At 47.7% G+C, this 23,507-nt stretch overlaps 2 protein-coding genes and 1 non-coding gene across 4 annotated transcripts in view; 2 read left to right on the forward strand and 1 right to left on the reverse strand.

Moving 5' to 3' along the window:
* LOC149125530 (high affinity immunoglobulin gamma Fc receptor I-like) overlaps window positions 1–23,507 on the reverse strand; it is a 56,125-nt gene that overhangs the window by 22,565 nt on the left and 10,053 nt on the right. The window contains exon 1 of one of the 2 annotated variants that reach the window (XM_089336967.1): window positions 229–444. The exons of the other annotated variant lie outside the window; for it this stretch is intronic. The gene's annotated coding sequence lies outside the window, so the exon portion shown is untranslated. Of the gene's footprint in view, window positions 1–228; window positions 445–23,507 lie in introns of those variants that run through there. 2 annotated transcript variants of the gene reach the window in all.
* LOC127493754 (uncharacterized) lies at window positions 351–23,414 on the forward strand. The gene is made up of 5 exons (XM_089299385.1): window positions 351–390; window positions 10,761–10,869; window positions 12,632–12,699; window positions 13,788–14,018; window positions 17,714–23,414. The coding sequence occupies exons 1-5, from the start codon at window positions 351–353 to the stop codon at window positions 18,136–18,138; spliced, it is 873 nt and encodes a 290-aa protein (XP_089155511.1). The 3' UTR covers window positions 18,139–23,414.
* On the forward strand, window positions 13,457–13,527 carry TRNAG-CCC (transfer RNA glycine (anticodon CCC)). The gene has a single exon. It is a non-coding gene; the product is annotated as a tRNA-Gly (tRNA).

The raw sequence follows: 23,507 nt of genomic DNA on the forward strand, positions 1-23,507 counted from the left end.
GCCATCTGGGGAGTGTACCACCAGATGGAAGATCTCTCTCTCTCACTCTCTTTCTCTCTCTCTCTCCCTCTCTGCCCGCTGATGAAATTCTATTCCTTAATATTCTTAGGGATTAATGAATGAATAAAGGTGCTGATTTTTTTTTTTCTTATAACAGCTATGGGAGGAGGCAGATTGGAGAGCGGCGAGGAACTCCATTATAAGTGCAGTTGACTGAGTGTGACTTACCGCGCAGTATCGCTTCAGCTAGACGCTTGCACTCCAACGCCACTGCCTGCGGTTCCTCGGGCACACAAGCCGGGCAGTCAGTTACTCTCACTCGGTGACTGAGGTCTGTAGTGGTCGGAGCGATGTCTCTGAACTTTGGTGAGCCCTTGGCTCACATTGCTGGTAAGCGGGGCTGGAGGTGGATTGATGGGCTTGGCAAGACAGTGTCTCATCCTTTGGGGCATCAGAAGGCGTGCACACAGTCACCCTTATTTATGCGTGACAATTTCTGCACAGGGACTGTGTTTATCAGGGCTTTAGCCAATCGCTAGCGGAAGGCTCACCCTTACTCAGAGTTTGCTCCATGCCACCGAAACTTGGTTCCTCTTCCTCCCACAGCCTCTGTGCCAATTCTCAGCTGGAAGTGAAAACTAAACTATTTGGAAAGGCAAAGTAACAGAAATGAAAATAAATACTTCCATCAAAATGAGGCTTGAACACTCTAACATTTTGCTGAGCTAAGAACATCCACTAGGGCATGGGGTTAGCCTGGCAGGTAAGTCTCCAGCTCCAGACACCAGCTTCCTGCTGATGCAGACCCTGGGAGCCAGCAGTGATGGCTCAAGTAATCCGTTCCTGCCACTGGTGTGGGAGATCTGGACTGAGTTCCCAGATCCTGGCTTTAGCTCAGCCCAGTTCTGGTTCTTGTGAGCATTTGGGCAGTAAACCAGCAGATGGAAGTATGCACTGCCTCTCATATATTGTTTAAAAACCAAAAGAACATTTAGCTACAGCCTCTTTTGCACATGAGATAAATAAAGCTAACAGAGGTCAAGTAATAGCCTCATGGTTAATAAAGACAAAAAGTTAATAAACGGTGTAGAGAGATACAAAGTGGTTCCAAGCCTGGTTTTGTGAGGAGTGATGATTGTAAGATTTAACGAAAGCAGGATTATTGATAATTGACACTGAGTATGCTTATCTCTGCACTGTCACTCAGCAGTGTTTTCTCAGGCTCTTGGCAGCTTTATCACGTAGAAAGAGAGGGGACTGATGAGATATGGTCAAAGCCAGGCCCCCCTGGGAGAAGACTGGTCCTCTGTAGTAGGGGTGTGGAGAAAGTCAAGAAATAAACCCTTTGCATCTTCATTGTGGTTTAGTACTTGGTAGGGGTAGGTGTTTTATGTCTGCTTTTGATTTTTCAGAAAGCACGCACAGGCTTCTTGCAGTCAAAAGGGACAGGGGAGATGTTTCTTTTTACAAATATAATTTAGGGCTGGCATTGTGGCCCAGCAGGTTAAACTGCTGTCTGCAGTGCTGGCATCCCATTTGGGTACTGGTTCAAGTCCCAGCTGCTCCACTTCTGATTCAGCTCCCTGCTAATGTGCCTGGGAAAGTAGTGGAAGATGGCCCAAGTACTTGGGCCCCTACATGCATGTGGGAGACCCAGAAGAAGCTCCTGGCTCCTGGCTTTGACCTGGTCCAGCCCTAGCCATTGTGGCCATTTGGGGAGTGAATCAGCAGATGGAAGATCTCTCTCTCTCTCTCTGTGTGTGTGTGTGTCTCCCTCTCTCTCTGTAATTTTGATTTTCAAATAAAATAAATGAATCTTTAAAAATAAAGAATATGATTTAAGATCCTGGGGCAGCACTCAATAAAGAGCCTTTCAAGACACAGTATTTCAGTTCAGGTCTCCTGTTCTCCCTTCTCTCCTGATTCCAAAATGCTACCCACAGCCACAATGCAAGGGTGGAGTCACGGCATGCTGTCAAGGGGCTTTCCTGGAAGGCAGGGTATGGCTGGGTTTGTGCCCACTCCTGAGTCACAAAGACTTAAGCAGAATCCCTAAGCAGCAGCCCCAGTAAGGGGGTGACCATTGCTACGCCAGACAGGACAGCAGTGGCTCCCAAATCCAAACTTATTCCTTCCCATCCACACCACTGCTGGTCCCAGGCCTTGGTTCTTTTGACCTTTGAGACATCACTGTCCTCGCCATGGCCCAGTCTTCAGTTCTATGTCTACAACTTCAAGAACCTTTGTCTATGTTGCCAAACTAAACAACAGAGACAAGATGTGTAGGAGTGCAAGGGCTTCCCAGGTTTGTATTATTATTCTCCATGCATTGTTCAGAAATAGTATGTTCCTACCTCAGATAGCTTGCAGTTGGTTCAATTCCGAAAACTCACCCTGGGGAAAGGCCATTTCTGCACAGTAGATGCGTGGGGCCCTTGACTACCTAAGCCAGTGAGTTCAAGGGTGATTTCTCTCACATACACTTGCACTCTCCACTCTCTAGTCCCCTTCTGACCTCACCTCAGTAATTTGCAAGCTTCCTCTTTAGGCAAATGTACTTGTTTCAATACAAATAATCACTGCTAGGATGGATCCTAACTGAAAAAGAAATCATTCCCTTCCTCTCAATCCCCTTTCAAGTTTAGATAAAAATTCAACAATCAGAACAATTTCTGTGGGTTGATTAGGAGAGATGGAGGGAGGTGATGGAGAGATATTGGGAGACGGAACTGGGTAATCTTGCTCACTTTCCTCATATGCTTCTGTTTCCTTGGTGAACTCATTTTCAGAAATTTCTTCAGAATCTTGCTCAAGAGGAACTCTTTATTTTTTTCAGCCTAGCCTGGCCAATCCTTTTTATGTTATTCTCCTATTTACACAGAGCGTGGTGTACCCTATCATGCCTTCTCTATTGTAGCTCATGTGTTATACATGTTTCTATGATTTGAATATGGTTGTCCCCCCAAATTTATGCAGGAGTTTAGTCCCCTAAGTCCTATATTAACAGCAGGATGAGGGGCCGGCCGGTGCTGTGGCATAGCAGGTAAAGCTGCTGCCTGCAGTGCTGCCATCCCATATGGGTGCTGGTTCGAGTCCTAGCTGCCTCACTTCTGATCCAGCTCTCTGCTATGGCCTGGGAAAACAGTAGAAGATGGCCCAAGACCTTGGGCCCCTGCACCCATGTGGGAGACCTACTAGAAGCTCCTGGCTCCTGGCTTCAAATTGGTGTAGCTCCTGCCTGTTGTGGCCAATTGGGGAGTGAATCAGCAGATGGAAGACCCCCACACACACACACTCTCTTTCTCTCTCTCTGTAACTCTGCCTTTCCAATATATAAATAAAGCTTTAAAAAAAAGTAGTAAGAGGGTGGAAACTTAGATGTGGGGCCTTTGGGATGTGCTTGGATGGAATTGGGCCATTAGTGGGTCGTTTGGATGGAGCCCCCTGTTGAGTCATGATGACTTTATAAGGAGAGGGAGAAGGAACAGGCAGACAGTTCACATATACTCTGCCCTGATGTGACATAGCAAGGGAGCCCTCACTTGAGCCCGTGTCATATGTGGACCCTCCTTGCACCTTTGCCTTCTTTGTAAAGCAGCCTGAAGGATTTTGTTATAGTAATGAAAAGCAGCCTAACACAACACGATCTGTTTTACCTTCCTAATTGGAGAGTGAACGCTTTTTAGGAAAACACTGCTCTTGCTTTATTTGTGTGTGTGTGTGTTTTTTTTTTTTTTTTTGACAGGCGGAGTGGACAGTGAGAGAGAGAGACAGAGAGAAAGGTCTCCCTTTGCCGTTGGTTCACCCTCCAATGGCCGCCGCAGCTGGCGCACTGCGGCCGGCGCACCGCGCTGATCCGATGGCAGGAGCCAGGAGCCAGGTGCTTTTCCTGGTCTCCCATGGGGTGCAGGGCCCAAGCACCTGGGCCATCCTCCACTGCACTCCCTGGCCACAGCAGAGAGCTGGCCTGGAAGAGGGGCAACCGGGACAGAATCCGGCGCCCCGACCGGGACTAGAACCCGGTGTGCTGGCGCCGCTAGGCGGAGGATTAGCCTAGTGAGCCGCGGCGCCAGCCGCTTTATTTGTGTTTTGCTTTAGAAAGACACCTCATCACCAATAAATACTTTAAAACAAACCCCTAAACGAATAAACACATGGCTGAGTCGCATTTTTCTCTTCTCTTAGTCATTGTGTTTCCAGATGATGGTTTCCGTCAAAATTAGATGTGTGAAACTGACTAGATTCTGCTTTAACTTTCTGCATCTATGTGTCTTGTACACAAATATTTGCTGAATGACTTTAATTTGTATTTAAAAACTTGATCACTGAGTGAAAAGCTACAAAAAATACTTTCCATTATTTTAATTGTAACAATGAACCCAACATACCTAACAGATGGGAAGCATATAGATTAAATAAACTAAACTTAAATAAATAATAAACAGAGGCCAGCGCTATGGCGTACCTAGTAACACCACCACCTGTGACACCGGCATCCCATATGGACACCAATTTGAAACCCTGCTACTCTACTGCCATTCCAACTCCCTGCTAATGTGTCTGGGAAAGCAGTAGAAGATGGCCCAAGTGCTTGGGTCCCTGCACACACGTGGGAGCCCCAGAAATTTTTCCTGCTTCCAAGCTATAGATGGGCCCAGTTCCAGCCATTGCAGCCATTTGTGGAACCAGTGCATGAAAGATCTCTGACTCTCTCTCTCTCTGTATATAACTCTGCCTTTCAAATAAATAAATAAATCTTAAAATAATAAATAATAAACAAAAATGAAATAGGTAGCTGTGGTTTCCACATATGAGGATGCATTGTATCCACCAAAGGAGGAAGAGAAGACTGAGTTGTGGAGGGTGACCAATGCACGGAGGTGAGAGGGGCTCTTTTTTTAAAGGTGGTGAAGATTCGGTACCAGGAGGGCATTCACTATCAGACTTCAATGTGACGAATGGTTTCCTTTCCTTCAGACGCTTGCAGGTAAAAGCTAAATGCGAGAAGACTCCGTAGGGCATTGAGAGGGAAGCATGCAGGGCAGATTGCACAGACGCCGCACCGGGGCCATCCCCTTGGTGAGGCGCACCTAGACCAAGCCCGCTGTTGGCGTTCATCTCAACGCGGCGGGCAGCCCAGAGCTGTTTCACGTGCTAGCCCCCGGCTAGCGGCAGGCAGGTCAGGTCACTGGGGAAGAGTCCTGTGTCATTAGGACCTAGCAGAGAGGACCTAACACAAGGAATCAGGCAGTTGAGGTCTGAAAAGACAAACGCGACACCGACGCAACAGAGGGACAGGAACTGCAGGACGTGGCTCTCAGCCTGGAGTAGGGGAAGAAACAGAGAGGCCGGGCTGTCGGAGCTGGGTAACTTGGATGAAGGGGCTCCCGAAGCTGGGCTCTCACTTGTGCTGCTGCCGGGTAAGTACCTCCTGCTGCTGGGACTTAGTCCCCCAAGAGGCTGTGCCCACGAGCTCTGCTGGGAACCACGAGGGGGCGCCATATAAAAGAAAAGCAATTAGAAACCTCTGCCACCAGAGCGAACGACCACTGCTGGCGTGGTGCTGCCAGGGACACAAAGACAAGCAAAGCAGCAAGTCTCGTGCCTCCCCTCCAGCCTCTCCTCTCTTTCTAACACCCTTTGTGGAAGAAGCTCTGTGGGGAGCAACTGGGAGCAACTCGGACTAGACTAAGTTACTGGAATTAAGACTTGTTCTGTGCATCTGCTCTCCCACAATATGGCGCTGGGAGAGAAGAAAACAGCTTCTACACAGCTGCCTCCAGTTCAGCCAATAAACTGTGGGACTTGCTCCTGATTGGAGGAGAGCAGCGTACTCGGCGTGTGGGCAGCCGAGTTAGGATTGGCGGAGGAGGACTATAAAGGAGGAGAGAGACGGCATGCACCAGGAACATCTAAGGGGAACATCTAAGGGGAACACCTGTGCAGCCCCCGAGAGAGCCGGCCGGCGGTGTGCCGCTCCCCTGCGGAAGTGGGGAAAGTGGCCAGGGGGAAACGCCCTTCCACGGAGGTGGAAGGGACGGCAGCCAACCCGGGAAGAACCAGCAGCAAACCCAGGGAGGGCCGAGCAGACGAAAGAACAGCGCAGGGTCCTGTGTCGTTCCTCCACGAAGAGGGGGAGCGACATGATGGTGCCGTGACTCGGATATGAAGCCTAGGCAGGGTTTAGTGTTGCTCCTTCACGAAGAGGGGGAGTGACAAAGCTCGTACACAGCGAGAAAACCAGCGGAGACGTGCAGAGTCCTCACTCTCGCATCAATAGCAGACCAGAGAGGGTGAGTGCGCCCGGACACCTCCCGTCGCACCCCTCCTCACACACCCTTCTCTACGGTGTCTTCGCTTGAAATCAAGTTTCATTCTTTCAATTAATGCATATCAAGTGCATCTTATGTTCCAGCCATGGTGAGGGTGATTCCAGTTCATACTCTCATGGGTACTTGTTGGTGGGAAATTAAAAACATTAACAGATTAAAAAGTTAGCATATAAAATTTAAATAAACATATCAAGTAGTAGTAAATGCTATAAGGAAAGTGAACAGAATCAATAATATAATATATACAGATAATATAAAGTTGGAAAAAATGAAAGAAGATGGATAATTTCATACACTATTAATAGAAATAAATTGGCAAACCCTTTGGGAAAAGTGTTTTTAGCTAATATAAACAAATTTGAACTTTGACCAATAGGTTGATAGAGTAGGGTGAATCCTATGAAACTGTCACTATTTCACAAGTTTTAGCCTAAGAAATGAACTTGAAGATGGATCAAAAGAAATTTGTTAATACTGAACACTATATAAGAAAAAGAAAAGAATCTGAGATGTTTTCATAATTTCAGGAGATTCTAAGTGAGAAAAGAACTGAAAAGGACTATAATTTATTTCTCATTTTGGTGGCCCCATTGCTTGAGGCTCTGTGTTAGGTAAGGCAAAGATTCCCTCCTGCACTGCTATGAGAGGTGGCTTGCATAATTTCTATTGCTCTTTGTATCCATTCTTGGTGTCCTAGGGAACTATCCCGCCTTTTCTGATTCCCAGTCCATATACTTCACTGCCTGAGGGATCTTCCTCTGTCCTCCATCTGTAAGTCCTAGATTGGACTCTTTTTCCTTAGGAAGTTATGGTTTCCACTACAGTACAACGTCTAAATATTTTATTAAGTTTGATTGCTCTGAAGACTACTTGCCACCTAAAAATTGGGAACGTGGCCCCAAGCCAAAATTTACGCATATCATTTTGAAGCAGGAAATGTGACAGCCATGCACATAGGAAACAGTGGCAATGACTGTTTCCGGATTCCACATTAGATAGGAAGGTACTGCAAAAAGTTTATGCAATAATAGAATTAAAAGATGAGTTTATTTTGGTGCAAAACAGTTTTAAAATCATGTATAGTATTTTCATAATATGCATTTTCTATTATTTTTATGATGTCTTTTATGCTTGGATTTCAATTTTTCCCCAAAATACATTTTTTTAAAATTTCTGTATTTATTTTCATTTATTCAAAAAGCAGAGCAGGAATGTGGGAAAGACAGACAGAGAGAGAGAGAGAGAGAGAGAGAGAGACCTTCCATTTGCTGGTTCACTCCCCAAATCCTCAAACAAGCTAGAGCTGGGAGAGGCCACAGCCAATAACCAGGAACTCACTCCTGGCCTCCCATGTGGGTGTCAGGGACCCATGTACTTGAGCCATCTTCTGCTGCCACTCAGGGTGTGCATGAGCAGGAAGCTGGATGGTAAATGCTCATGGGACTCAAACCCTAGCACTCCATTATGGGATACAGATGTCCCAAGCGGCAGCTTAACAATGGTGTCACATGACCTCACTGAATTTATCTTTTAATTCAATTTTCCCTGAACTTTTTAAAAACCTCCATAATGCATGGACCGGTTATTTGGGCTAGCTGATGGCCAGGGTTGCCAGGTATTATATTTCTCGGGTCCTTTGTAAAATAATCCCAGGATTATCTCACTGTGAGATCAGAACCACCAAAGTAGCTCTAGGATGAAAACTGATGGAGAATTTCTCTCACTTCCTTAAAGCCGAAGTTCACCATTCTCACCCTGAGCTTTGATGCTTCCAAGTCACGTTGACAGCACAGCCACTTTTCTGGGACAGACCAGCTTGGGTTATTTAAATCCCTGCTCTTCTCACTTGAAGACACTTGAGGCAACCTGCTGATGAATTCCATGTGACCTGTCTCTTGTAGGTAGAGTCTGGTTGAGGGTGCTATACTGTCTCACACAGTGGGTACACGCATTGAATCAGGTTTATACGCGGCAGGTGTGTGTGGTTATGAATCACGTGGAAAAGTGAAGAATGCCTCGTGGAAAATGGAAGATTACCATGTAACAGCTAAGAAACTTGATTGTTGATGTAAAAGGGGTGCGCTACATTTCCACATTGAACGCTATCTACCCAAAGGGAGAGGTAAACAGTGGAGTCACCGCTCACTTGAACCACAAGGACCACTGCTTCCTAGGGTGCAGTAGATGCTTCCTTGCCCGAGGCTCACCGAAGGTCATGCTCTCTGGGCACCAGCTGCAGGGCATCATCATAGCAAGGACAGCAGGCCAGCTGACTGAGCTCCTGCAGCTACTATGTAAGTCTACAAGCTCCCCCTTGTGGTCAGCTGTCAACTTACAGCTGCATGCCGTGACCACCACTGCGTGCCATTCTTGTGCTCTTGCTCTTACACATAGTTGGAACACGAAGAGAGCCGAGCTACGGATTACTATAAAATGCATTATAGCTCATCCTAATTGTCTAGCTAACATGATTCTGATTTGCCTTTTTGTTTCCATTTCTTCTTTTGTGAAAAAATATGCAAGGATTCTGAAAAATTTAATAATTATTTATTTATTGAAAGAAGGAAGAGAAAGAGAGAGGAAGAGAGAGGAAGAAAGAGAGAGAGAGGGAGAGAGAGAGAGAGAGAGATCTTCCATCTGATGGTTCATTCCCCAAATGGCCACAACAGCCAGGAGCCAGGAAATCCATCCTGGACTCCCACATGGGTGGCAGGGGCCCAACACTTGGGGGCATCATCTGCTGCCCTCCCTGGTGCTGTAGCAGAGAGCAGGACCCAATGTGGAGCAGCAGGGACCTGAGCCAGCACTCTGAGATGGGATGCTAGCGCTGCAAGTGGCGGCTTAACCACTTGCAACAATGTGGGCCCCCGGATTTCGAAAAAATTTTGTGCACCAAAATAAGCTTCTATTTTAATTCCATTTCCCCCATGAACCTTTGAAGCACCCCCACGTGTGACTTCTCAGTTGTCAATTGCCTTCCTTATTAACAGTCAACAGGAGGAGCTATTAGGACAGAATGAATGGTTTCGACCACCCCGCTAGACATCAAACATGGGCCTCCCTCCCTCTTGACTTCGTCTGCCCAGAACCCCAAGAAGGTAACAACCATTTCCCTGGCCTCTGTGTTTCCGCGTCACCTCAATTCCTGTGTTTCCCATGCAAACGCCATAGGCGCAGAGGTCTTCCTGTTGCACCCTCAGCCTTCTGGAGCGAGCAGATTTGGACAAAGTGGCTGGAGATAAGGGGATACAGTCTCCGCTTCAACATGGCCACGTTTGTGAACGTGACCGCTGTGGCCCAGCAGTTACAGAGTCAGCTCTGAGCAGAATGAAACCCCAGGGGCTCCCTACTGCCTGGGGCACTCCCAGGGCTGCCCCTGCACTTCAGCTTCTCTCGCATCCCGAACAACTTCTACTCCCCCTAAGTCAGAAGTTCTGAATATTCTCTCTTCCGCGAAATCGCCTGCAGTTGCCTGGCAGTTTGTTAAGAAAAGTTAACAATTAATATTCAAAGGAAAAATTGACTTCTTAAGGGTCAGTGCTGTGGCTTAGTAGGTTAAGCCTCCCCTGAATCCTGACCACTCCACTTCTGATCCAGCTTGCTGCTCATGGCCTGGGAAAGCACTGGAAGACGACCCAAGTGCTTTGGCCCTTACACCCATGTGGGAGACCCAGAAGAAGCTCCTGGCTCCTGGCTTCAGACTGGCCCAGCTCTGGCCATTGCAGCCATTTAGGGAGTGAACCAGTTGGTAGAAGAGCTCTCTCTCTGACTCTTCCTGTCTCTGTCTGTCGGTAACTCTGCCTCTCAAATAAATAAATCTTTAAAGAAAAATTTACTTCTTAAATACTAGGTCCCTAAAGATACCTTAGAATCTCATTTTGACGATTTGTGAGGCTGTATGGATACCACTATTCTCCTTTCTGGTCCAGTGTGCTGTATAGAAGGACCAAGAAAAGTTTATGGATTGGTAACCTAAGGGAGATGGTAAGACTTTGAGTTTCTCAAGTCTCCTAACAGGGGTGTATCCATACGCGTGCTGACCCTAGAAAATCAGCTGACTCTGGCATAATAAGGAATAGAAATCTTCTGGCTTTTTTTCTAAGCTCATTTCCAAAGACAGAAACACACTGCAGTTATTTTCCATATGCGAGGACACGGCGCTTACAGCTACAGTCACCGTGCCAAGGTTGCACAGAGCAGCTTAGCAAGGAGATGAGTTCCCAGTGCTCCGCGCCAGAGAAACACGAGGCACTTGCTCCCCCCTCGGAGGAGGCGGGTTCGCTGCCCCTCATTGGCAGCATTGATCCTTCCTCGATCAGCGCCCCGACCCAGACTCAAGGCTGCAGAGACAACGTGCGGGCGAACCCCTCAGGGATAAGCTGTGTCCTCCAAACGCTGCCCGGCTTATTCTTTCTCCCTTCTCCTTAGCTGATCGCAGGCCAGCCAAACTTGCCTTTGCAATAAAGACTTTAGCAGAGGTAGTAAGCAAGGTGACCCTGGAGGCGATCAAAGAGCAGTCATTCGCCATCAATCCTGGGTAACTCAGGTAAGAGATTAGAGGTTTGCTACTGAAGCGCCAGTGTTCTTCTGTTAAGGTGTCCTGTGTAGCTCATAACACATCCGAGAGTCCCTGGTGCTGTTTTCCCCACCCCCACCCCTAGCCTTCTTTCCATTGTGGTCTCTGTGCCTCCACGGGTCCTGAGTACATCAAGCAGGGTCTGGAATCGGTCTGGGAGCAGTCAGGGCCCAATTCCCTCTGAAAGCTACACATTTTGAGCTGAGGAATCCCTGTGTGGAGGCCTCTGTGCTCTTGGAACACCGCTGAGTGTTGGCCACTAAAATTCTCCCAAGACCTAGTCTCAGAATGCTGGCTTGAGAAAACTCCCTAGGGGCTTATTGGTGGCTTTCACCCAGCCACCAGGGGACCAACGGGGCAAAGTTGTACAGGGGCCATGTGTCCCTGTCTGCATCACATGTGTCCCTGTCTGCATCAAACAAGTGGCTTGTTTTTGTCCTTACTTCCTGATTGTCAGGAACTGCTGGCGACTTGAGCATCTCGAATATGTACCTGTGTATCAAGGAAGGCAGGGTGCAGTGTGAAATGGCAGTGACTCTGTTGACAGCCCAACAATTTAATTTTTAAAGATCACTTATTTGAAAGGCAGAGATACAGATAAGGGGGAGAGACAGACAGAAAGAGAGGCTCCCCAAATGGCCACAACAAGCCCAGGCCAAAGCCAGCAGCCTAGAACCCCCATCCAGGTCTCCCATGTAGGCAGCAGGGGCCCAAGGCCTTGGGACATCTCCTGTTGCTTTCTCCAGCACACAAGCAGGAAGCTGGGTCAAAGTCGCACAGCTGGGACTCTAACCATTGCTCACATGGGATGTTGGCATTGCAGGTGGCAGCTTAATCCACTGTGCCACAACACTGGCCTGGAGAGTCCAGTAAATTTAAATACTACACTTAAAGTGCTGGCCTCATTTAAAAAAAATGCTTTATTTCTTTGAGACACAGAGAAACAGACAGCTCCCATCTGCTGATTCACTCCCTAAATGCCCATAGTAGCCAAGACCGGGCCAGAGCTGGCTGAGGTCGGAGCCAGAATCTGGGAACTCAGTCAAGGTCTCTCGAGTGGGTGGCAGGGACCGAAGAACTTGAACCATCACCTGCTACCTCTCAGGAGGCTGGAATTGTGAGCAGAGCCAAGGCTCAAACCCAGATACTCCGATGTGGGATGTGGATGTCCCAAGCAACTTTTTAACTGCTGGATCAAACACTTATCCTTAAACATTGTTAACTATCTGGAAATAAATAGTTGGAGGAGGTTGCAAGCATGCTTTAAAGAAGATAGGAAGGCCTGATTGGGCCAGCAGGAAGGCTGGAGGGGAGAAGTGTAGGAACAGGTTGTAGTGATTGAAACCCTGGGGACGGTGCACCAGTCCTCAGGAGATGCTGTCTGTGCCTGAGTCTGGCCATGGAGTGTTGGTGGGGATGGTGGCGTGTGATGCAGACAGAGAACTCACTGATATGACTCTGACACGCTTGTGAGCCATTAACTTGAGGATTAGAAGTTGAGAGTACAAAGTCCAGGTTTGTGGTTCAGAAAGAGATGTGGGGATAAACAGATCTTGTTGATGCACATGGACGGTGTTTGAGGGTGGACCGGCCAGAGCTGGTGTGTGTGTTGGGTGCTGGACAGGGGCAGACAGAAGCCAAGCTGTGCAAGCTCAGGGTGAAGGTGGACTTCCTTGCTGAGCTCAGGTGTTTGACTCAATGTGGACCTTGTTTGGCTTCTCAGCAAGCATCGCACGATTACACCTCAGCTTCCTGCTTTTCAGAAAACCCTCATGCCCCCCAACCCGACACGTAGGGCAGCTCACCAGGTCCTCCTCTTCACTTTATTTTCTCAAGAAAAACTGATAAAAATAAATCTCTCCACATATGAACTACATCAAAAGATCAATATGCTAAATTTTATTCATCAATATTTCTTTCAAGTAGTCTGCTTCTTCAGTAGCTAACAAATCAAAGCACACGAACTTGAGAAATTGGGTTCTCTCGAATGATCAAACATTGAGTGCAAGCATTATTGACCTTTTTACACCTCATACCCATTCAAACATCTTATACACCTTCTAAAGCAGACACAATATTATTATAATGATTGTAAGACGTCATTACTGGTACACACACACACACACAAAAAAAACAAACTACAAAGTACAGCTCCATGGACCAAAATTTGTTTCTTCCTTATCTCTGTTTACTTCCTTTTTTCTGTTTATGCTTTAAATTTCTTCCCTGGGTTAGCATTTTACTTACCTAACCCTACCTTCTAAGAACCTTCTAAGGCAACAATCTGATCTTGACCGTGAGAAGCAAGCGAACTGAATGCATTTCTGATTTCTACTTTAGATATCTGTTTTTGCAAACTGGAAACAGCCTGGAAAATCAGCTATTTTTTATATTTACAGTTTTGTTTTGTATAAGTCTCCTATAAAAACTTCTGTTTGATTGTTTTTGTGAGCTTTTAGTCAGCACTACCTAAAATCTCCTGTGGAACAATTTTAATCTTTGGGGGTATTTGTACTGTATACTTCTTTAGAAGCCAGGCCACACACGTGCATTGGTGGTTCAGTGGTAGAATTCTCGCCTCCCACGCGGGAGACCCGGGTTCGATTCCCGGCCAATGCAAGTTTGGTTTTTCAATTTCTTGAGTTACCCAGGGTTTTTACGATTATACTTTGCAAAACTGCACTGCTCAGGTCAGCGTTGGGGACCTAGGTCGAGGCGGCTCTATACTGAGGACACATCCCACTTGCAATGGAAGATAATCTCACTCATTCAATAATCACTTAAGAGTCCACTGCAGTTTTGAATGTTGGGTCCTAGAATCGCTGTCAACCGTCTTCTGGACTCCCGGGCGGATCCCTGAAACTCCCAAGAAGCCTGAGGTCCCCTATTGGCTGTTCCGTGGGCTGGTCGGACCGCGCAGACGCAGAAAGGAAGGTTCTGGATTGGGAGGAGCCGCGGGGCGGGGCAGCAGCTCACGGTCCCGGAGGCCAACGGGGAAGCAGGGATTGGGAAGGACCTCTTGCGGAGCCGGCCAGGACTTGGGGCCTGTGCCCCAGACCCCGTGAAGCCGATTTGTTGGCCTCGGCGGACAGCGGCTGCCAGGAAGGATTGTGAGTTCCTGGCAATGAATCTCAAAAGGTTTTAAAAATAAGGAAACATGAACTACGTGATCTGGGAACTGCTTGTCCTGTGCTTTTATGGCTCTTGGCGCATAGGATCCTCCTGGGAACGATTCCAATTGAAATGTAATGTGTGTGCTACTGCATTTGAGAAAGAATAATTTTCTTTCCCATTTTTTTTTTTTTTTTAGCTGCGAATAGATCAAATCTAAGCCTCTATTCAAGCCGACTTTTTTGTTTTAAATAATACATTCATTTATTCACGTTTAAAGGTTTCCTTCTTTCGGAATTGCGGTTTCTTTCCTACAGTTTGTTTACAAATTAACAATGTTGTAAGTCTTTAGCTGCTGGCAATACTGTGTTTCAATCATCAGAATTGTTTTCTATTTTGTTTTAACTTGTTTGGGAATCTTTATAGTTCTTGAATAAAAGTTGTAATGTGACACATACTTTCTTATTCTTTAAAACATTTCCTCTATACAGAATCAGGCTTAGAAGAGCAATCTAGGAGATTTGACTTATAAAAACAAAATTGATAGATTTCTTATGTGAGGAGGCACACAGGCAGAGCCCATTAGGTTTTAGGGAAAATCAACCCAGACGATCAATGGCAAGATGATATCACAGTAACATTATTAGATTTTAAAGATACAGAAGGCCGGCGCCGCGGCTCGCTAGGCTAATCCTCCGCCTTGCGGCGCCAGCACACCGGGTTCTAGTCCCGGTCGGGGCGCCGGATTCTGTCCCGGTTGCCCCTCTTCCAGGCCAGCTCTCTGCTGTGGCCAGGGAGTGCAGTGGAGGATGGCCCATTGGGCCCTGCACCCCATGGGAGACCAGGATAAGTACCTGGCTCCTGCCATCGGATCAGCGCGGTGCACTGGCCGCGGTGGCCATTTGAGGGTGAACCAATGGCAAAGGAAGACCTTTCTCTCTGTCTCTCTCTCTCTCACTGTCCACTCTGCCTGTCAAAAAAAAAAAAAGAAAAAAAAGAAAAAAAATACAGAAAACACCTGCGACCTGTCTAGGAAGTGCTGTGAAGTAAGTTACAGAATTGGATAGGCACCCACATCCAAGGCAACATCACAGGAGGGCCGCATTTTCAAGAAACTGTTGGGAAGAACGTGCATGTCCACCTCTTTTCAAGGTAAAGGAATGGCTCTTGTGGTCTGGTGACCTTGAACTTCTGCACATGGGCACATAACCATAGCTTGACCAAATGTTGGCAGAGGGACCCCCTGGATCATAGAAGGTGGGCACTTGTGTGAGGAGCTGTCAGAGGAGTATTTATTTCTCACTGATCTCTTGCAGGAGGTGCCTTGGCTTATAGCAGGTACCAGCGGGCAGGTTCTCACCTGTCCTCTTGGTTCCAGTATGTCATGGGGAGGTGCCTTGGCTTATAGCAGGTACCAGCGGGCAGGTTCTCACCTGTCCTCTTGGTTCCAGTATGTCATGGAAACACACAACCTGCCTTTTCTCTTTGGGGTACATCTCCAGACTCTTTAATTGCATTGCTGCAATATCAAATTGGCTCTTTCATGACAGGACAACCCAACACTTGTGCCACTCGGTCATCTGGTGCCTCTAGTTTGGTGTTCTGCTGTGGGATTACGGTGTGCGGAGCTGACCACACGCTCATCTTGTTTATGCCATGTGTATGAGTAATGAACTGTCTCAGTGCCTTGGTGCTCCTTGCCCATCAAGGCCATGGAAGTGTGACAGGCGCACTTAGTGTTGTACTGTGGCTTAGGGATTCCCTGACCCATGGATGAATTTGGTGCTGAGTGTCAGGGCAGTCCCATCAACATTCCTTCCTAGAGAAGAGACTCGAGGGACTGTGTGGGTCAGGTTAGGAGACATGACAAAGGTTTCCAGGGTTCGGTTCCATATGGTCACCCCTCAGTGGTGGAGGGTGCAGGGAGTAGGGGTTTTATTGTCGTCCTGCACACTTGGAGGATAAAAGGTGACACATGAGGATTGAAATCAGACAATGGTGCTTTAGCAGTTGCTAAAATTTTGTTGAAACTGAGTAGCTGGCTGTGGTGGAATGAGAAGGCCATGCCAAGATGGCTGCTGGCAACGGAGCCTGCCTGGCAACAGGCTGTGATTGGATGGCTTTGGAAACTGCCTGGCAACAGGCTATGATTGGTTAGGGCGTAAACCTCCCCTTGACCGGATTGGCTGTCTTGGTTATGTAAGCTTCTGTACCAAATGAAATGAATGAGTCTGCAAGCTGCTTGCCTGTGGCCTGTTTTCACCCAGTTCCTGGGGTCTGTGTGGTGACTCCGCCCCTCTTGCCCCCACTGTGCTCCTCCTCTCAGAACAAATCCACAGCAACAGCTGGCCTCTTGAAGCCAAGGGCAGTTGTACAGCTGTGCTCCTTGCTGAGCGGCCCCCAGTTTGGGTCTCCACCCCTCCCCTTTCTCTCATGAGAACTCAGGCACTTTAAGGAAAGAAGCCCCCGGGCTGCTCCAGCTGACCCCATGCCTGCCCACACACCCCTGCCCAACCTGGGCTCCCAGCAAGGCCATCAAGTGACCACCCAGCAGCTGATGCTGCCCCTCCTCAAGGGCACGTTAAGCACCCTGGCCTGTGTCCGCTCTGTGTGAGACAGAGTGACGTCAAATGGCAGAGCCTGGCTACAACTGGTGGGAAAGGGTTTAGGCCACGAATGAGGCCTCTGAGCCCATTTAATGTGTAGCTGGGAAATGTGTGATTGCAACTGAAGAGTTAAATACTTGAGGTATCAGAAGGGATCCTGGGTTCAGGGCATTGTCACATATAAAACGTGCTAAAGGGGCCAATTCCCTTAACATTTGCCACAATGGAGGGTTGAAATCTGGAATGAGTGCCTACAGCCTGCGATGCCTAAGGTTCACTGTACAAACCGTGGTGGAATCTGAACTCTCACAAGCTCTGACTGCCGTGTTCTCAGATCTCTGCTAGGAGATGGATAAACCTCACCAAGCCCAGCAGCTCGCTTGCCGAGCAGCGTTCTTAGGACTGTGTTTGATGAATTCACAGTGCTCACTCCCTTTTTATCCTCTGGTGGACAAAAAGCAAAGCAAAGCAAAGCAAAAAAAAGCTATGTCTTTTAAGGTGTCAAGGACTGTATATCTGGTACAGAAGCCACCACTGCATGACAGACTGGCACTGCATGCACAAAGTTTGGCCCTTTGCTTTAAAAGAGATCAGTGTGAATGGTATTTGATTTGAAATGTCATATTTTTTGTTATTTATTACATTATTAATTTCCTTAAGAGAGACAAAAAGTTGTAGAGAGATTGATGGTGCAGTGTAGAAAATTCCCTCCACTAATGTGCTGGTCAAAAAGAAGTGCCCACCGAAGTGAAAATTAAAAGGATTTAAACAGCCCCTCTGTGGTTTTTAAAAACCTCCTCTGGGGACCAGCGCTGTGGCCTAGCAGGCTCAGCCTGCCACGCTGGTATCCCATTTCCCAACTGGAATCTAGCTGATAGATAACGAACACACGGAGAAAAACGTACCATAGCAGCAAACAAAGACTTCCCTGACCAGGAATCGAACCCGGGCCGCAGCAGTGAGAGCACCAAATCCCAACCACTAGACCCCTGTAGAGTTGCTTTATCTTTATCTACCCCATAGGATAAACTCCTCATTCTCTAACTGAAATTTTCATCAACTTTTTCTTCTGCGGTTTCTTCTCTCAGCGCTCCGAGAAATTACTCAGAAGTCCGTCCCCTCCCTGCTTTCTCCAAATTGGAAGTACCCACGCCACCCACTGGGCGCCCCAGCCCCCGCCCAGGCGGCGGAGCTCCGGGAGGCTGCAAGTTCCGGAGCGAGCGAGCGCCTGCAGCTGCACCTTGGCCAAGAGGCGGCGCGGGGAGCAGGGGGCGCCGTAGTCGACGACAACTGCATCATTCTATACGAGGACGCTTCAAAAGCTTCGTGGAAAAGTAAAGTTAAAAGTATTTTCGTGCAAAAACCACAAAGCTCAGAAATCCATGCATTTTTACAACACGAATTTTCCATGAACTTTTTGGAGACTGCGTGTATGTTCACACCAATAACTCGACCCCGCTCCTGCACAACCCACATCTCTTCAGTTAGGAAATCGCATTTCCTCCTTGGTTAGTTGCAGACTTCGAGGGGCACAATCCCTCTCGGTTTGGGTCTCTGCATTTTGGCGAGCGATTCTGCTGCTAGAGGTGTGAGATAGGTTAAACTCGGACCTACAGCTCGCTCAGTTCTTGGCATCTGGGCCCCGTGGTCGCGGCATCAGGGCTGGGGCGCGCGCTGCACTTGGCTGTGGCTCTGCAGGTGCGCGGACCACAGGCCGGGATTTGTGGCCCCTCCCGGCGCGCGCAGCGCTCGAGGTTCCCCTGGGTCCCCCGCGCCCTCAGGAACGTCCGGGGCCAGTGGGAGCGCGGGGGACGTCCGGGCAGGGAGCGACCTTACTAGGGAAGGGCAACAGTCCTCCGGCGCCGCGGCCACGAGGAGGCAGGTCCTGCTCCCCGGGGGCGGGGGCTGAGCGGCGCTTGACCTTGCTGGGCTGGAGCTTTCCCCGTGCTTTCTAGGAAGCCCAAGGGGGCAACTGGTAATTAAAAAAATAAAAAGAATCGGATGCTTAAACATCCACCTGCGACTCTGGCATCACAGAGGTTCACAACAAAGTTTACAGCCAAGAGTAGGAATAACCCAATTGTCCATCCGTGGTGCCATGTTCACATCCGGAATAACACCATCAATAGCACCAACAGAAGACAAGGCATGACATGGAGGCACCTCAAAAACTGTATGTTGCACAAAATGAAAGATACAAAAATGTATTTGTTTATATGAACTTCCAAAAGTGACATTGCTGTGAGGGCGATGATAGAAAGCAGAGTCTGCTAAAGTAAAGGGCAGGCGAATGGCATTGACTGGAAGGGCTGACTGACCTTCCTGGAGTGATGAACTTGTTCTCACATTTATTACATATAGGTGCTGGTTCCATTTGCCAGAATCCATCCAGCTGTATACTTAAGATCTTTGCACTTTATTGAATTATCCTTTGATAATGAACTAGTAGCATAAACACTGAGGTGAAGTGGGGGATGGCATAGAATTCAGGTTTCCTCATATTAGGTTTTTCAGCATTAGGTCCTGCTGTTTCACAACACCCTGCTGAATGTGAACTCATAAAAAGAGTGCTGTTGCTGTGTCTAAAAGTGTCTCACTGACAACTGAAATATCTCAACCAGAAAAACCATGATGACCTTACCATTATAAGATCAAGAGGCAGGCAAAGTCCCCGGAGGGTGGGCGCTTTGCATTTGAGGATACTTCCTGAGCATGCTCAGACTGGGCAGTAGGTTATGCACTCAGCAGGGGAGGGGTTCTTTGACATATGACCATATCATACACAGTCGTGGTAAATCCTGCTCTGTGGCCACAAACGCGGGGCATAGAGAGTTCAAGAATTGAAAAAAGAGAAAATCCAACTTACAGCAACTCTTAACCCAGAAAGAACCCAGACAGTGGCACAGCTCAGATTTGGATTGGACGGTGTTGTTGCAGCCCAAACTGTGAGCACCAACCAAAGGGGATCATGGGCCCCACGAGCCTGCTCACAGCCACTGTGCTTCCTTTAATGTTTTTGGCGTGGAGACACCCACAGTATTTTCCTGTTTTGTTCTTGCATAGTTACAGGCTCTTGTGTTTTTCTCCTTTTCATGTCCTTTTTTTTTTTTTAATTTTCTTCAATAAGAATGTGGCCTGTGTCTCTCCGTAAGTCTCCCAGGAGGGCTTATCCTTGTCCAAGCTTTCCATGCTCTTTTCCTCCTCCTTACAGTTTCCTTTTGGGGGTGCCAGTTACTGCTCCCATCCACGGACCCAGTGGACCCCTCGGATCTCATCCCAGTTGGGTACCTGGGGTTCGAGCAGCACTGCAGGCTCCCTCCTGTCTGCCCCAGAGCACATCACAGGCTTAGAAATCAATGCCGGCGCCGCAAGACGGAGGATTAGCCTAGTGAGCCGTGGCACCGGCACACCAGGTTCTAGTCCCAGTCGGGGCACCGGATTCTGTCCTGGTTGCCCCTCTTCCAGGCCAGCTCTTTGCTGTGGCCAGGGAGTGCAGTGGAGGATGGCCCAAGTACTTGGGCCCTGCACCCCATGGGAGACCAGGAGAAGCACCTGGCTCCTGCCATCGGATCAGCGCGGTGTGCCGGCTGCAGCGGCCATTGGAGTGTGAACCAACGGCAAAGGAAGACCTTTCTCTCTGTCTCTCTCTCTCTCACTATCCATTCTGCCTGTCAAAAAATTAAAAAAAAAAATCAATGGAGCAGAATAAAGCCTTTTAGGAAAGGATTTCTCCCCTTGCAAAACTTTTCATTTTCCACTCTCAAAATTCTTCAAAGCTAAAAGCTAACTATGCCTGCGTGGCAATAAAGGAAGAGCAATCTAAGGAGACAAGGAAAGGCTCCTTATTCAGAAATTGCTAGAGCTAGGGAGCCAGCCAGACTTGCGTGTGGACTTTGGCAGACCCCAAGGCAGGCAAGAGAAGCTGGAAAGCTTTAGAGTGGAAACCAAGGGACGGCTTCCAGTATCCCTTTGATGGGGACCCTTGGCAAGGGGAAGCCGCAGGTGCGCTCCCTTGGGTGGGCATCCTGAGTCATTGACTAGGTGTGCATATTTGGCTTTCTCTGGTCCTAAGTTGCAAGTGAGGACACACATCGGAGAGGCTGTCAGTTACTTAGCAAGTTCTGGCCACATTCGGAGCCAACTGCTACAGAAGTTCTTTTTCAGCTTCTTGGAGACAACAGTCTGACTTCCTACAATCCTGGCTTGTAGGTTGTGAATGAGGCTGGTATTTGTTGAGATCACCTGCCCATTGCCTGTTGGCATACTCAGTCTCTCAAATGTATTAATTCAGCAAGTCCTAACTGAGCCTCCTGAGAACATCTTGTCCCATGGAGCCGAGGACCAGTGTCCCCAGAGCTATAGCTTCTGAGGCAGGTAAGGGGTAAGGTGGGGGCAAAGGCCATTGGCTGCTCTTCCGGTTTGTGTCACCTAATGCATGAGTTTCAAACATGTCAGCTTCAATCCTTGCTCTAATGGCTTCAGTTTTCCTCTGAGTCTTTGCAACTTATTTAGTCATATTGAAAAAGTGGAGTGATCCTGGCCAGCATTCAGTTAGAGCCAGAGATGTTCATGTGTGTCTCTGTGGCCCAATCAGTTAGCACGTTCAGCTATTAACTGGAAAGTTGGTGGTTGGAGCCCACCCAGGGATGTGCTAGCCTTTGGATGACTTCTCTGGTTGTTCCTGTAGATTAGCCTTCATTAAGGCAACTACTTCACCTACCCTCTTGTCATCCTGTGGGTACTTCTCACCCTTCCATCCATTAGAAGATCATGTGGTTGGGGGAGATGAGTGACAACCTGACATCACCTGTGCCAAAAAGCATGGCTGTAGGGCGGAATCTTGTTTCTTTTCTTTTGTGGCCTTAGGTTAGTAATACATTTTTTGTACCTCAAAATTTTTCAACCATAATAAGGTACTTGGCTCAGTAATTGCTTGATGGGTAATGGAATCCATAGACTCAAGACCATCATTATGGTTATTCCCTACATTATTTTCTTTTGGTGAGGGGGAGTGAAGAAAAGAGAATACGTAATCTTTTGCAAATGAGAGCATAGCAGTCTTTTGAATCTCAGTGATAGTTCTCAAATAATCAGGCCCTTGCTGCTTGCTGCCCAAAGGCAAAGGCATTTGTTCAGCAGCTAGCTTATATGTTCATTTGCAAAGTTTCTGTAACATAATGACTTTAAACCCTAATTCCCAATAATATTATTAATATATTAGTCCTAATTTTAAAATTCCTTGTAAAAATAGACCTGGTCCCAGATGGTATCCAGGAAAATGAATTTGAAAACCAGTCACCAGCTCCTTGGGAAAGGTGAATTTGACACAGGTCATTTCTGCATGATTTATCTTGCAGGTACACCATCATTTCACAGTGATAATGAAAGCAGCAACATATTGACACTATTTCACTTCTTCAAGGACATAAGATGTGGGCAAGGCCATGAGTTTAAGCTTTTGGATACAGGTAGCTGGTGGCAATGCTTTTCCTTCTTAAAGTTTCGTTTTAGTTTCAGCTTGACTCCACTTTAACTCCTATATTCCCCCTTTGTTACCTTTTTCCTAGCAAACAAAGTTGATCAGTCACTCTGCAGGTAGGCTCTCTTTGCTCCCTGTTGCCAGGAGTAAATTGGTCCATTATTGGATCTTATCTGGTCCCATGCTGGAGTCCATCACTAATAATACCTTAATCACCTCTGGTGGGTGAGAGCCGTCATCTCCAAGCATCAGGCCAACATTACCTCACTAGGAATTGTTCTGTAGAATTCTGACAGGCACTAGGCACAAAGTTGTTTTTTTTTTTCTTTTGTTTGATCTCCATTAGCAGTTTCAGAAATGTGTTATTTTTCAGAGTTCTGGAAATTCTTGATTACTCCATTGATCTTTCATGAGAAACCTGTCTTCTTGATGCTAATGTTTGCTCCATCTCACATGCATCCATGAGTCCAGCAAGGTGTGCGACATCAGTTTGAACCTTGCTGCTGATTCTGATCAAACAGTGCATCCATGTCTTTTCTACCTCCTCTCCAGTCAGTGTATATTTCTCAGGAAGATGATGAAGGGAGATGTCCCTTAGGTTGTGGGGACCAGGCAGAGATCAGGCTGGGGGCCACGTGGAATTAGGTTCTGCCACAGGTAGCCGAGCATGGGCAGGAAAGCAGAGGGGTGGCCAGAAGGCTGCACGCCCAGAGGCACGAGACAACAAGCCCCTGCATGATTTTCAACAAAGGCATTTTTTCTTTTGTTTGTACCATTAGCTAACCCTTTATGTATTGTTTTGAAATTCACTTGTTTCCAAGATTTTATGATCACAAAGAATGCTCTAGTTGTCATTGTTGAATACAAAGAATTATATAGGGTAGTGTGGGGAGCAGCTCGGACTGGACTGAGTTACTGGAATTAAGACTTATTCTATGCATCTGCTCTCCCACAATATGGCGTTGGGAGAGAAGTAAACAGCTTCCGCACAGCTGCCTCCAGTTCAACCAATAAACTGTAGGACTTGCTCCTGATTGGAGGGCGGCGTGCTCGGCGTGTGGGCAGCCGAGTTGGGATTGGCGGAGGAGGACTATAAAGGAGGAGAGAGACGGCATGCACCAGGAACATCTATGGGGAACATCTAAGGGGAACATCTAAGGGAACACCTGTGCAGCCCCCGAGAAAGCCGGCCGGCGGTGTGCCGCTCCCCTGCGGAAGTGGGGAATGTGGCCAGGGGGAACTGCCCTTCCACGGAGGTGGAAGGGATAGTAGCCAACCCGGGAAGAACCAGCAGCAAACCCGGGGAGGGCTGAGCAGATGAGAGAACAGCGCAGGGTCCTGTGTCGTTCCTCCACGAAGAGGGGGAGCGACATAATGGTGCCGTGACTCGGATATGAAGCCTA

Source organism: Oryctolagus cuniculus, chromosome 7 (genome assembly GCF_051225735.1).
Source record: "Oryctolagus cuniculus isolate XC-2025 breed Fujian yellow rabbit chromosome 7, ASM5122573v1, whole genome shotgun sequence".
Lineage (NCBI taxonomy): Eukaryota > Metazoa > Chordata > Mammalia > Lagomorpha > Leporidae > Oryctolagus > Oryctolagus cuniculus.